This window comes from Anser brachyrhynchus (assembly GCF_964034855.1).
Source record: "Anser brachyrhynchus genome assembly, chromosome: 3".
In the NCBI taxonomy this organism is placed as follows: Eukaryota; Metazoa; Chordata; class Aves; order Anseriformes; family Anatidae; genus Anser; species Anser brachyrhynchus.
The window spans coordinates 53,747,949-53,761,263 of NC_137696.1; the positions used below are offsets into that span (position 1 = coordinate 53,747,949).

Here is a 13,315-nt window from a genome sequence, read left to right on the forward strand (position 1 = left end):
CTAATAACCTGCATGTTGAATATACATTGTCATCTTTACCTTGTTGATAGCTCAGACTATGGTGCTATTGCTGATGGCTGCATATGTAAATATGCTTCTTGTTTGAGAGAGAATGATTGATCTTCAATTCTATTACTACTTTAGTCACATAACCTGTTTTTCTTCTTATAGTTTCAGCAGTCTATGATTCTACCCTCAACTTCAGAAATAATGAGAATCCAACATTGCTGGGCGTTCTAAATGGAAAGAAATATCACGCAGATTTATATGTAAGGCAAGTAATCCACGTTTTAATTTCTGGCATACAGGAGGGTGTACTTGCAGTCACACTTGCACAAATAAGGAAATATTTTCGAAGAGGTAATGGACGTAGCAAGTCTCTACCAACCAGGCTTTACAGGACTCTAGATGAAAAACTCATCTGGTTTGAGCAGGGTTTCATGTCAAATTCTGTAACTATAAATACTTGAAGATCTTGTGGAGCTCTACAGATTTTGTTGTTGTTTTTTATTGATTTCTGCATGTCAGCTCAGTCACAACAGTGGAGCCTCTTTTTTAACTCACCTGGCCTCAGTGACCAAACATCTGTGAAGTGTTCAGGAGGGTTTCCTTGACTCCTGTCTCTGGCACAGTGATTTGTACTGAGGTGGAAGCCAGGCTCAGGACTCTTCCCGTCTGTTTGGTGTAGATGATATACTTGACTGCCCCTCCCTCCCTACCTAGGGTGGTTTGTATAAAGAAAAAACATTTGCCAGGATTCCGTATCGCTTACGTTTCTATAAAGATGAATGCCCCAATGGCTTCCCACAGTCTTAATAAGGATGGGCCAATTCCAAAGAGCTCCATCTCAGGCTAGGTTCTATCAGCAGCACCCGTTCTGCAGGTACTTGAGGTATGTGATGATTTAGGATTGGAGCATCAGAGCCTTAGAAGTGATAACGTAAGTGATTGGGAGTTCGTAACCTCATTATAGCTTTAATTTGCTGCTACAATTGGTTTCTCTTGAAATAGAGTAGGGTGATGTTTTCTTTTTACCTCCCCTTTTCTGTCTGTTTAAAAAAGTATTTTCTTGAGAACTTAAATCAGAAATATTGCCTGAGAAATTCTAGATGTGCTGTGTCCTAGTTAAGAGAATACTTTGTGTTTTTTTTTCTCTGATGCCTAGCTGATTAAACACAGCCCTGAGCTCCGTATGTGAGGTAGGAAATCAGTTCTTTCAAAAACTTTCTCTAGAAACAGAAAATTTCAAACCTTTGGCTAGAAAGTGGTTCTAGTGAGCTCAAATAGAATGTGTTACTGTTTCAGAAATCTAAATCTTGAGTTTCAGATGCATGTGAAAACTGAAGGTAGATCTAGAAGCAAACTATACTTTGCTGATCTGGAAGCTGTTACCACAGATTATTAAATAAATAAATAAAAGAGCGGTGGGGGGAGTACAGTGAATCTCCTGTCAGATGGATGATCTGTCTCTGTAATGCAAATGCTGTTCATCAGAGCAGAACTATTTAATATTCTTCAATTTCTCTTTGTTTACCGTTGGCAGGCGGATTCCATTAGAGGAAATTCCAGAAGATGAGCAGGAGTGTTCTAATTGGCTCCACAAACTCTACCAAGAAAAGGTTAGTTTTTTGTCCAGACAGAACTCATGAGCCACTGGTGCTCAGTTATTTATACTCCTCGTAGACCTTTACAGTGTGCGTGTGAAGTGGTTGCGCTTTGGGGTTTTGTGGTTTTTGTTTTTCGGAACAAGTGCTCTGTTTCTCCAGATGCAAAGTGGTCTTGCACTGTCAGTCATGGTTACCTCTATTTTGTACTTAAAGAGCAGCAGGTAAAAAAATGAGGCAAGCCTCAGTGAGAGAATAGTTTTAAACTGTTCCTCAGAAAGTTGCGCAAGTATACAAAATATGCAACTGCCTGGTTGGTAGTAGAACCTTCTTCCCGTTAGAGTCACCTCCTAAATCCAGAATTAATTCTTGGGCTAAATGAGTTATATTTTGATTTAGTGCATTAAAACTTTTGTCCCTTGTTTTAGTCTGTGTCTTTTATCAAGGCAAATATCCAACATTAACAGGACAAGCTGATAAATTACTTTCACATTGTGTGCACAGAGGGCGTGCATTCAAGATTCCTGATTACATAGCACGGGGGCAGAATAAGGACAACTTGTAGATGGAGTGTGCTTGTAGAGGCCTGATGATTTTTTTTTTTCAGCTATTTGCATATGCATCCTTCAGATTTTCAGAATCTGTTTCTTGTGGTTTTTGTTTTTATGAAGAGGTAATGGTTGGGGATGTGCTCTTTGAATACACAGAGCACTCCTGTTTCAGTCAGTGGGAGTCATAGGTGTGCAAGGCATGATACAGTGAGATAAGTTATGTTATTTAGATTAGAATACAGCAATGTTTAAGATTTAGAAATGATGGCCTATAGCTATCGTTTCTAAATTAGCCTGTAGCTAAGTTCTGTTTTCCTCTCACTAGTGCAGTGAAATTCTGTTATGTGGTTTGTTGTACTCAACCCAGAACACCACATTAGCATGTCTGTATAGTCTATGCTCTAGTCTTTCTCAGCTTCAAACCAAGACCGCTTCTGGTTTAATTCAGCGCCTCTGATCTTCCTTCTTGTAAGTTGTGCCGCAGACATCTAATGCAGGCACTACGTCTGGCACACTTCTGCAGAACGGCATCGTGGTACCTACATGCCCGTGCTCTCTCCACAGGAAGATAAATGCAAACGGTCGTTTTGGTGAACGCTGCAAAAGTCCATTTCCTGGTACTATGCCTTTATTTCTAACCCTGTTTCATGTTGCTAAGATAATGTTTAGACATTTGCAGGACAAGTACATAAATTAAATGAGTATGTGGTGATTGTTTTCCTGAATCCTTTATTGCATCCTTTGCAGTAATTCACTTAGTTTTCTATTACTCTCTTTTTGGCAAATGCTCAGTTATTTCCCTTGCAAACTGTGTGTGCATCTATCCTGCTTTCTTTTAACAGCTTAGCTTGCTGTTAGTTTCCCATTTAAGTACAGAAGGAAGGCATGTTTGTTCAGTTTTCCTTTCCATTAAAAGCTTTTTGGTATTGTGGGATTTTTTTCCTTTTTCTTTTTTTTCCTTTTTTTTTCCCTTTTCCCTTTCTTTTTTCTCCTTTCCTTCTTTTTTTCTACTTTTCTTCTTTCTTCTTCTTCTTTTTTTTTTTGTTTGTTTGGAGGATGACATGTTGTTCTTTCTTGAGCTGTTTTATGTTATTTCATTGCAGTCATTCCTGGTTTACACAAGCCCACATCTGTGTAAAATCAGATTGTTTAGGAGAATACAGAGCAGGGATAAGTTGATAAAGAGTTCTGAGATAATGAAAGTTTATGTGCGGAGTAAAAATTCAATTTCTGTTTCACCTTTCTGCCATATTTCTTTTAGATAATTACCTCTTAGGTGGGATGACAAGCAGCATCGCTGTCTGAGTGTTGCTTCTGAAAGTGAATTCTGTTTCTCTTCCAAAAGTGAATTTTGTTTCAGGCTTATGGCTCCAGAGTCAGTAAATATTTATGATGAAAAGTAACAAAGTTATATTGAAAGGGCAGTGCTTCATTGCAGGATATGTACTCATCAGCTGCTTTGTCCATTTTGGTTGTAGCACTCCACTTTCTGTTTCAAAATAGGACAAGGTATGCACGCTACTGAAAAACAGGTTCCCTGTTTTATCTTGCATCATGGTTGCATGTGCTGTTGCTTGTTCTCAGCGATATTCATAATTTTTGCAATACCCTCTCGAGCCTTACAAGGTGGGAGAGAGCATGCAGCATCTCTTGGTTGATTCAGGGCAGTCTGAGCTTTTTCTGTATGCTGCACTGGCTGCCAGCTCTGGGACACCTTCACAGATGAATTGTGCACTCTTTGCAGAGTTGTGTGGCAGACATTGGCCCCATGAACTGCCTCTCCGTATGCAGGTGTGCTCAGAGGCATTCATCAGCTGTGAGACTCCAAGAGCTACCAGTAATTGCTGCCCTGTCTTTTTTGCAAGGCCATGGTAATAAAAGGGGTGGGCAGATGCAGGGTTATTCTGCAAGCTGCGAATCAAACGGCTCTAGCTAAATGTGAAAAATGCAGTCTTGAAGGGTCCTGCTCTCCCGAAAGCATGGCAGTGTATGTGACAGCATCTGAGTGTGGGGTTGATTTAATGGTAAGCTCCTTCATCCTCCCCTTTCTTACTCAGCAGGGCTGAATTATGCTCCAGGAGCATAATTTAGTGTATGGGACATGCCATAGATGCTGAGGTCAAGGCTGGAGTGCTGGCCACTCGTGATCATCAGGGACACAAAGTTGTTTGAATGAGTAATGAGATCTGCTGCTAGTGGACATCAAGGGACGTGACCTTTCTAAATTATCTTTAATAGAGGAGTCAGAGTCTTTGAGAAGAGCTTGTGTTGTCTTTTTTTACCCCATTGCCTGGTATCAGTTACATGTTCCTCAATGGGATGCTACTGTCTGCAACCTGGCTTCTTTATGTTCTTACTACTTATCACCCCATTTCCTGGTTTAGTCCCTGCTGCGAATGTAACGAGGAGGGCCTTTCCAGATGAGCAGTGGCACCCTGCTATTATAAACCAAACATTGTTCTTCTTCCTGTTCCAGGCTTATGTAGGCACCGTGTCCTTGCATTTCTCTTCTTCCTTACCTGGTGTGATTTTTTTTCCTTTCAGAGGTGGCCAGCACTGGATCAGTTAATGCCAAGTCCTGACAGAAGCACAACTTGGGCTGCCAGTTGCCTTTTCTTTTTAAACTGCCACTGCTAGAAAGACTCCCCCTTAACGTGGAGCAGACGGAGCATGTTATTGCCCAGTCCAAAAAGATACTGTACAACAGTCACAACTCTGCTAGTCCTTGCTTGTTTGTTTTTGCTTTCCACCTCTTCACAGCCTCAGCTCCTGAAATAGAAGTTCTGCTTGAGAATCTTAATTTCCATTAAAAAGAAAGTGAGTTTCTGATTCTTTTCGCTTATAAGAGAAGGATGGAAAACAGGGCATGAAAGTATATGCCAGAATGCCCCAGGGACTTAGCAAAGGATAACTGAAGAGGGAAAGTGTACAGAACTCTGGTGTTTGGGAACAAAGAATGTATTTTTGGATACTCATTCTTTGTGAGTTTCTTCATGAAAGAGCAGTGGCATCCCTGTGCAGTCAGATCTTCCTGGTGGGAGCAGGAGGGAAGACTCCAGTAGATTCTCACAAGAGGATGGATGTTCCCTGGTTTCCTGCCACTGCATTACTCACCCCTGTGTCTGAAGTAACTCAGATTTGGTGGGGTTGTTAGGGGCAGCATGCTTCCACATCTAAAAATGCTACTTGAGTGGGTGAAACTTACTACAAACAGAAAACAAGCTCTGCATGCGGAGAATGAAAGGAGCTTCTTTTGGGGGAGGTGGTTGAGGGGAAAGTTAATGTGCATCATAGGTTTAAATACTGACTTGAGCTGTCTGGGGGTACTATCGGCACCCTCTAAAAGCGTAGATCAACCCACGAATCTCTTCTGTGAGGAACATGTATGCTTCTAAGGGCAAGGAATTGTAATTGAATTGAGGAGCTCTTCCCCATAATGGTGTAAAATGTTTAGCAGAGGTGAAGACAGTGACATCCTTTTGCCTATTATTTATTTCTTCCGTCTGTCTCAAACCTCTTGGTGAGATGTGGTCACCGTTTTTTCTGACCCTTATGCTGTGCAGAGCCAGCAAAAGGAAAAATACTATGCTTGTTTTAAGTCTGTCTGTCTTGCTTCTGTAGTAATAGGCCCCCTAATGGTGGTACCAGTAATAGTCAGAAATTCTTAATATTTTTCTGGGTGATGCTGGTATTTAGAAACCTAATTGTATATAGGAGAATTCAATTTACTGATGATTAGTTAGTAGCTAAACCAGTCATAAACCAAAATCCTCAAGGCACTGTAAAGAAAACTTCATACATTGTGTGATTTGCTGAAGATAGCAAATTAATTGGCCATGATGATCCCAGTACAATCTAGTTCACATGAGCAAAACAGTCATAATTTTTCTAATCTCAATAAAGAGAGAGCAATTCTCTAATTACTGTGTAATCTCTTAAAAGTTAAATGCTCCCTTTGAATTAGATAAAATGGTAGCGGCCTGTAATTGCTCAAATTGCCATTAAATAATTAAAGAATTGTCCGTGTTAGCTGGAGTGTAAGTAAATGTAAAATCATAGCATAGTAGAACTAATCTTGTGGTTGATGAGGACAATCTTGGCTTTGCCAGAATTTTTGGAAACCGTCATGAAGCATTCCTTTCTTTGAAGAAAATCAGCCCTTCGTTCTGACTCAACTGAGGTTCCTTTTTATGTCAGTCTAATTCTGACTCCGTTAATTAACCAGTTTTATGTGCTAATCAGATTAATAATCTTTGCTTTGGAACCAGAAGGAGGGCATTTTTCCCCACCAGCTTGACACCTTGGGGTGATCACATTGCTAAAGGCAATACTGTTCATCCATGTAAACTTCGGAGCAAGGTACTGAAGGCTAAGCCTTCTGTGCTTTAAAAACCAAAACGAAAGAAAAACCAAACTTCTTCTCCCCCCGTCTCCCCACAAACCCACAAAGCAAACAAAAAACCGCCCCACCGTCATCCTCTTATTCTACTGAACGCAAGAGCCCTTTGAACAAAAATAGTGGGAGACTCTTTAAACTATTTGTGTGCGCAACTGTCTGTAGAGGGGTTAACCACCCTTTCCTCCACAGGCTGCATGGGAGGGAACAAGGTAAGTAAGACTATGTCTGTGGGACAAAGTGGACAGGAGGGGAGAGGTGTTCTTTGGAGTATATAGCACAAGATGGTGTCTGTTCACCTTTTCTGATAGGGCTGTGGATGCTGTTTTAGAGCAATGCTTGGAGGAAACGTTAGGGAGCAGAGGATCTGTTACTGCAGACATAGCCCAAACGCTTTCCTGGCTTACCAGCACTATTTGTCCAAAGGCTGTGGCTCTTGCAGGAGGTGCAACAGTGATATCTACATTACTGCAAGTGTGCATCCCCTCACCCACTGGGTGAGGTTGTTATGGGTTTGTTATACACTCTAGGCATGCCATTTTTCAGGCTTCTATGTGCAGGAGAAAGAAAGGGTGCACACATCAATGTAAGCTCTCTTTTTCGAGTATGTGCTCATTGACTTCAAAGAACAAGCTTTCCAGCCATTACTCGGTCTTTGATCTTCCCTCAGGGTTACAAGCATGTAGAAGGAGAAACATCAAAGTCAGGAATGGCTAGTTTCATTGGGAGATGGGAATTTAATTGTTGCCCCTCCTTTGTTCTACCAGGATGCATTCCAGGAAGAGTACTACCGAACAGGAACCTACCCGGCAGTCCCTATAGTACCACCCCGACGACCATGGACGCTATTGAACTGGCTTTTCTGGGCTTTATTGCTGCTATATCCGTTATTCAAGCTGCTCATCAACATGGTCAACAGTGGATCATCACTGACACTGGCTAGTTTTGCATTTGTCATTGTAATGGGTAAGTTTTCTCCGACAGAAAGTTTACTTGAAGGATAATTGTTTGACTTGGCCTATTGAGCCTTACTAAATATAACCTCTGTGACGGAGTATATGATGTATGAACTCAGCTGGGCATCTGATACCCACGTGAGCCTGGAATAGGTTAAGTAGTGGTAGCTGTGAGCTGTCTTGGTTTGTGAAGTGGTTAAGTTATTTAAAAGGAAGAAGGGAAACGAAACAAGGAATTGGCCCAAAGGAGATCTTATCATTCATGAAAGGAGGAACCAGGCCAATTTTGCAGACTAAATCATATTTGTTGTCTGTACTTTTTGGCATATTGACTGCAGGTCAGTTGAACAGGTGTCCATCCAGAATAAGCCATACATTTATAAAGCAGGTATCTTATGTGGCTGCACTGTCTCGTGTACTGATGGCTTCATCACCTTAATGTCTGAGTATATTACAAGTATCCTTTAAGAAAGAAATAAAACGTCACAAAAGTGGACGGATGAGTTATGACACATCTGCAAATGCAACTGGCAATAGCACTTGAGACCAGATAGTCTACCTTTGGAAGAAATATTGGAGTAGTCTGTTTGGTACAGGGCTGTGGAGCCGTGGTCTAATGGGACACTGAAGCTCAGCTGTTGCAACATTTTTTAATTCATCAGCATTCATCCAAATCTTTCAGCATTTTCTTCTTAATTTAGCTTCTCCACTCAGTGGACTGGTTGTTCATATGCCATTCCAAGGTGCCTTATGTCCTGCATGCTCTCTACAGGGAGCCTCAGTGCATAATTCAGGGTTTTGGATTTTAATTTCAAGGTTAGATGCTTTAATGTTTGGTATTGTCACATGTGATGTTTCTAGATTTAGTCCTTATAGTCCAGCATAGTCAAGTGACCACCCCACTCCCCTAAGTCGTCTAGTATCATCTTTCCATTAGCGGTCTTTACATAGCAGACTAAGTCATGTCTGCCTCTTTATCAGGAAGGAAAGAACCTGTAATGAAAACAAAAATGCTACTAAGAATGGATGGCTAAACCTTTTTTGTTTGGTTGGCTTTGTTTTTGTTTTACTCCCCACTTAGCTTTCTTCTGCTTCTGGCCACAAGGCAAGATTAGTGAGCAAGCTGCTGTGAGTCCTGTTTTGAATGCAGTGATAATCCAAAGGACTTGTTCTCAGGTTATTTGTGATGCTGGAGCTAACAGCAAACTACAGCAGCAGTCTGCTGCCAGAATGATTGCCTGAGCTCCCAGCCAGCAAAAGCACAGCTGAGGAACACATTAAGAACGGTGAGATTAACAGTCCACTATGTGATGTGCATTGATGCCCCATACGTATCAGCCACATTTGTGGCATGCTGCAGGTTCCAGTCCTCTGCAGGGATTTGAAAGACCCCTGCGCTTAGCAACAGCTCTGGTTTCTCTCTGAATATGTGGTGTGATCATACCCAAAGTGCTTGTAATTGGCCAGGATTTGCAGCGTGGCAGAAGACACTGTATCGCCTGTAGCAGAGGGTATCATCTGATTAGACGCAGCCAGCCACCTCTTGCTGATGAGCTGGCAAAAAAAAGAAAGGTGATGTCACTTACTAGCAGAGAGCCTCCATGGAGCTGTGGAGGGTAGACAATGTGTGGGAGGGGAAGGGAAGCTCAGCCTTCAGAAAAGAAACGCAGATCTGGGTTACCCTGGTCACTTGAAGGTGGATGTGTCATTACTCACCAAAAGGACAACAGTTCCCTTACTATGTTACAGTCTCTATCTTTTTTATAGTACCCCTTTGAAAGCATTGTTATTGCTAGTTGGGAATTCTTGGTCTCATTCTGTGGAAGCATCTAACTTCAGCCCAAGCAGTTACATTGACTTTTGTAGCCAGCAGCTGAGTTTCTGCAGCAGAGCCATTCTCCCCAAACTGTGCTTTTTATCCCGGGGGTCTCTCTGTCATGAGTGTCCTGGATGTGATACAACCATTTTCTGACAGAGGAGCAACCAGTATTTCATTTTTGCAGTTCTCCAGCTTTAGGCAAGGTCTCAGAAATGACTTCTGCAATGGCTAGGAGGTAGCAGTAGAGGACCACAAACGTACCCTGGAGGTTGTGACTCCTGGTGCCGGCTGCAGTTTGCAGCACTGCAGAGAGGACTGTATTTGCTTTCTTTTCCAGTGTGAGTGGTGAGCTGGTACCTGCTGGCTTAACAGTACAAAGGAAGCTTTTTCTGTAAATGAGGGCAGTGTATTTCCCGTTGTGATCAGATGATAAAACCACCTTTTCACATCGCTCCTAGGACACCCTTTCCATCTACTGATTAACTGAAGAAGCTCCAGTAGCATTTGGGGGATTATTTGTATATGTACTAGTTTGACAGCTCACCTGAATCAGGAAGCTTAACTGTGGTCCCTCATAGCCCATTATAGGTAGACTTTAGTGCTTCAAAGAGCAGACTTCAGTACCTGATAGCATTACCTTTATTATGCATATATTGTGCTATTTGCACCTATGCTAAATCTTCTGTGATAGGAGAGAAAGGAGGGACTAGGAGGCCCTATTACCTGATATCCTCTGCTTTGTTTCCAGAGTGTTATTTGTCTTTCGGACAGTCTCTGCTAATTTTGCTCTCCAGTAAAATGCTTTCTGGATTGTAAGTGGCTGTTGAGGTGGAACGATCCGTAAGAGAAATGCCCCGTAGCGGTCGAGCTGGAGTGAAAGCACGGTAATACCTCAGAACCTAACTCTCAGGTCCAAGGAATGAATAACCGACGTATATATAGTTCTGCTGGTTCAGCTCAAACACTTTCAGCCCTAAATAAACAATGTCTCCTCTTTATACTGAGAATGCTGAGCCATCCCCTTTTGCCTTGCTGTGCAGCAGTTTGGCTATTTATACTCATAATAATCATTGTATTGTGCTAATATCTAACTACTGGTCTGGGACCAGGAGTCCTTTGTGATGCTATTTGAACTGACACAAGGCAGTCCCTGCTCCAGAGGGTGAATGCTCAAGCAGTTTGAGGGACAAAAGACTCTTGAAAACTAGCTTTAGTTTCATTGGACACATGGCAAGATGTTTATGTACTTAATTCACAACTTTTATTCAAAACTTGGGGCTCATATATTTCAGTGTTAAAGCAGAGAGTCTGGCAAATGTCCATAGGTGTATTTGACAGTAGCTTCCTTTTCTTCCTTCCTCCTCCTGCTTCCCTAATCTCATTTGGTTCCAAAGAACCCAGCGTTAGGTCGCCTTTCATGTTTTGGTAACTTGTGCTGAGGAGAACAACCTTTATGCTCCAGAAGTATTTTAATATAGAGCCTTCATCAGTTCCATGTGCTGAAGATGAGAGGGTTTCTCTTGGCTTTTAAATGGAGAAGTAGCTCTTACGTGTCTAATGCTAAAAGCATAATGGCATCTGCACTTATGGCATGGGTCCAGCAGTTAATTATCATAGGCAGGAGAAGTATTTCATTTGAAACAAGCATAAGTAGTAGTGAGCCAGTTTTGATTCTGCAGGAGCTGTTGTATATCTGCTGTGTGTGGACAGTGCTATTAGAAAACCTCCTTCCAGGGATCACAAATAGGGGTGAGTCCTTGGTGACTTGACAGTGTCCGAGTGCAGAATGTGGACCAAAGGGTCAGAGCGTGATGTGATGCGGGCAGCAAAGCTGCTGATGCCCGTAGGATGAGATGAGTGGATGGTGGGGAGAGGATGAGCCCACAGCATTACAGGAAGTTTTACAACAGCAGGAGGATACAAACCATGTGCGGGATTCTGCCTGCCTTGGTTCTGCTTGTTGGTGGAGCTGCCAGACAATCTGGCCTTTGAGCCTGGTGCCTAAAACTGATCTTTTTATTTTGTTGTTGTTACTTGTTTCATTTCCTTTATACTATATAAGATAGACCTCAAATGGAAATTTGTACCGTTAATAGAAGTCTTAATTGTACAAATTTTCATTTCAGTGTGTAGACTATGAAACTCAAGTGTAGAGCAGAATATATATGGGAAATTTCTATACCCCTACATCCTGGGTTGCTTATAGCACTTGCTGTGTGGTGCAAACGCCAGGAAAGAGATGAGAGCAAATCCTGAGGTGTGAGAGAAAAGGGGGGAAATCCTCTGCTCTCAGCTAATGTTTATGCTGGGGGATGTGGTACTATGTGTGTGGGTGCTGGTTTTCTTGGAGCTGTGTTCAAGAAACAGATTCCATTGCTGATAGTTTGTGTTAACTCAACCCTCCTTCAGCCCCCAGTGCTCTGGCTGGCAGAGCAGGTCTGTAGCGATATCCTGTGTCAGCTGGCTGGTGGATAATGATGGGCAGAAAGGTGGCAGGAGCTCAGTTACCTTCCGTAGCTTGCCATGGAGCACTGTGGGGGTGCCCTGGCTGGTAGCTTCTCTCTCCTGCTGTTCAGGACAGGGCTTAAATTCTCATAGCTGATGGTTAGATGTTTACTATTTCCTTGTAGTAAAATAAATTAATAAATAAAGTAAAAAATGTTCCCTTACCATAGTTGTATTTAAAATAACAGCAGAATAAGTCCTTAAACATGATGGTACCACTGGAGCATACACTAAGGTAAGAATTGTTTGTAGGCGTGTGGCCCATGTTAGCGCTATTTGCAAGCTTCCCTTCAGCACAGCAAGGGAAGAAAGAACAGTAAGAAAGAAATCTGTAGCTTTGCCTCTTCTGCCTCCCTTATAGTCCTTCCCTTCATTTGCAGTTCTGATTTGTCTGAGCAGGGCCTGTTTGCTATGAGAAATTGTCCTCATGTATGCTGCAACATCAAACTCTGTATGTAAGTATGTAGTGCTCTGATAGTTACAATACTGCAGAAGAGGTTTTGCCCTAATTGCTCTGGTATTTTTTTTCAGTTCTCATATGTGGTGCTCATTGTAGTCACAAAACCGGTTTGGAACTATAGGATCTACCAAGGTTTGGCAGATATTGATGAGAGCATTCCATCTGCAAGTAGTAATTTAAAACAAATGGGAAGAGATCACCCTGTGATGTTTGATGAGGTGTTTAAAAAAATGTAGAAAAGCTTTTGTTTCCAAACTTGGACTTCTACAGCTATATTCATAATGTGGAGTGCCAAGGCTTTCTGTATGCTTTGGAAATCTTGTCTTCATATTATATTTGGGCAAAGGTTGTAAGTTGTAGAGGGAACAAAGAAGTGGCCATTTCAGATAAAAGTGGCAGAATCACTGGTCTCTTACCATCCATTTATTCCAGATGGTGACAAATCAGAGAAGTCTTTCAGACTAAGAAATCAGTTGAAAAGTCAGTTAGTTTTATGCCTTGGGCTGGAAATCCACAGCTGTTTAATTAAATAGAAGTTAGCCAGCCTGCTTCTCAACTTACAAGGTGTAGACTCTAATATTCTATAGAAATTCTTCATCCTATTTCCTTTACTCTAGAAACCTGTAGGTCTCAGCGTAATCTTGTGACAGTGAAATTAGTAATGTACCTGTTGTGTTTGTTGCCCAAATCCACTTGAATGATGCACTCATGACACTTGCCATGTTCTGTATGTCTATCCAGCACCCCTCTTAACTCCTTGAGCCAAACCTTGCCTTTAAAAATGGTATTCGTTTCCATAAAGCTGACTTTGCCTGTTGTGAGCCCCTCTACCGTATCTACTTAAATGGGTATTTCAGGGCTTGACACTACCACTGAGCTGAACAGAGGCTGACAGAGGTGTCTTTGCACAAAACCTTTCACTGGACGTAGCTGTGATATCCAGGGAGATCACTAGAATTGTGCTCTTTCGGGATTGAAGAGGCCCCCAGTGTGCTACTATCCCGTGTCTGAAGAGCAATTCTTG

The 13,315-nt window shown here is 41.9% G+C and overlaps 1 protein-coding gene across 5 annotated transcripts in view; it reads left to right on the forward strand.

Moving 5' to 3' along the window:
* Positions 1-13,315, forward strand: part of AGPAT4 (1-acylglycerol-3-phosphate O-acyltransferase 4) — an 80,875-nt gene that overhangs the window by 62,179 nt on the left and 5,381 nt on the right. For all 5 annotated transcript variants that reach the window (XR_013948324.1, XM_080584780.1, XM_080584779.1 and 2 more), the window contains 3 exons: positions 172-274; positions 1,544-1,619; positions 7,319-7,517. Coding sequence is in view for 4 of the 5 variants with exons in the window: in XM_080584780.1 (XP_080440906.1) it covers positions 172-274; positions 1,544-1,619; positions 7,319-7,517 (378 nt within the window). In the remaining variant the exon portion in view is untranslated. The remainder of the gene's footprint in view (positions 1-171; positions 275-1,543; positions 1,620-7,318; positions 7,518-13,315) is intronic.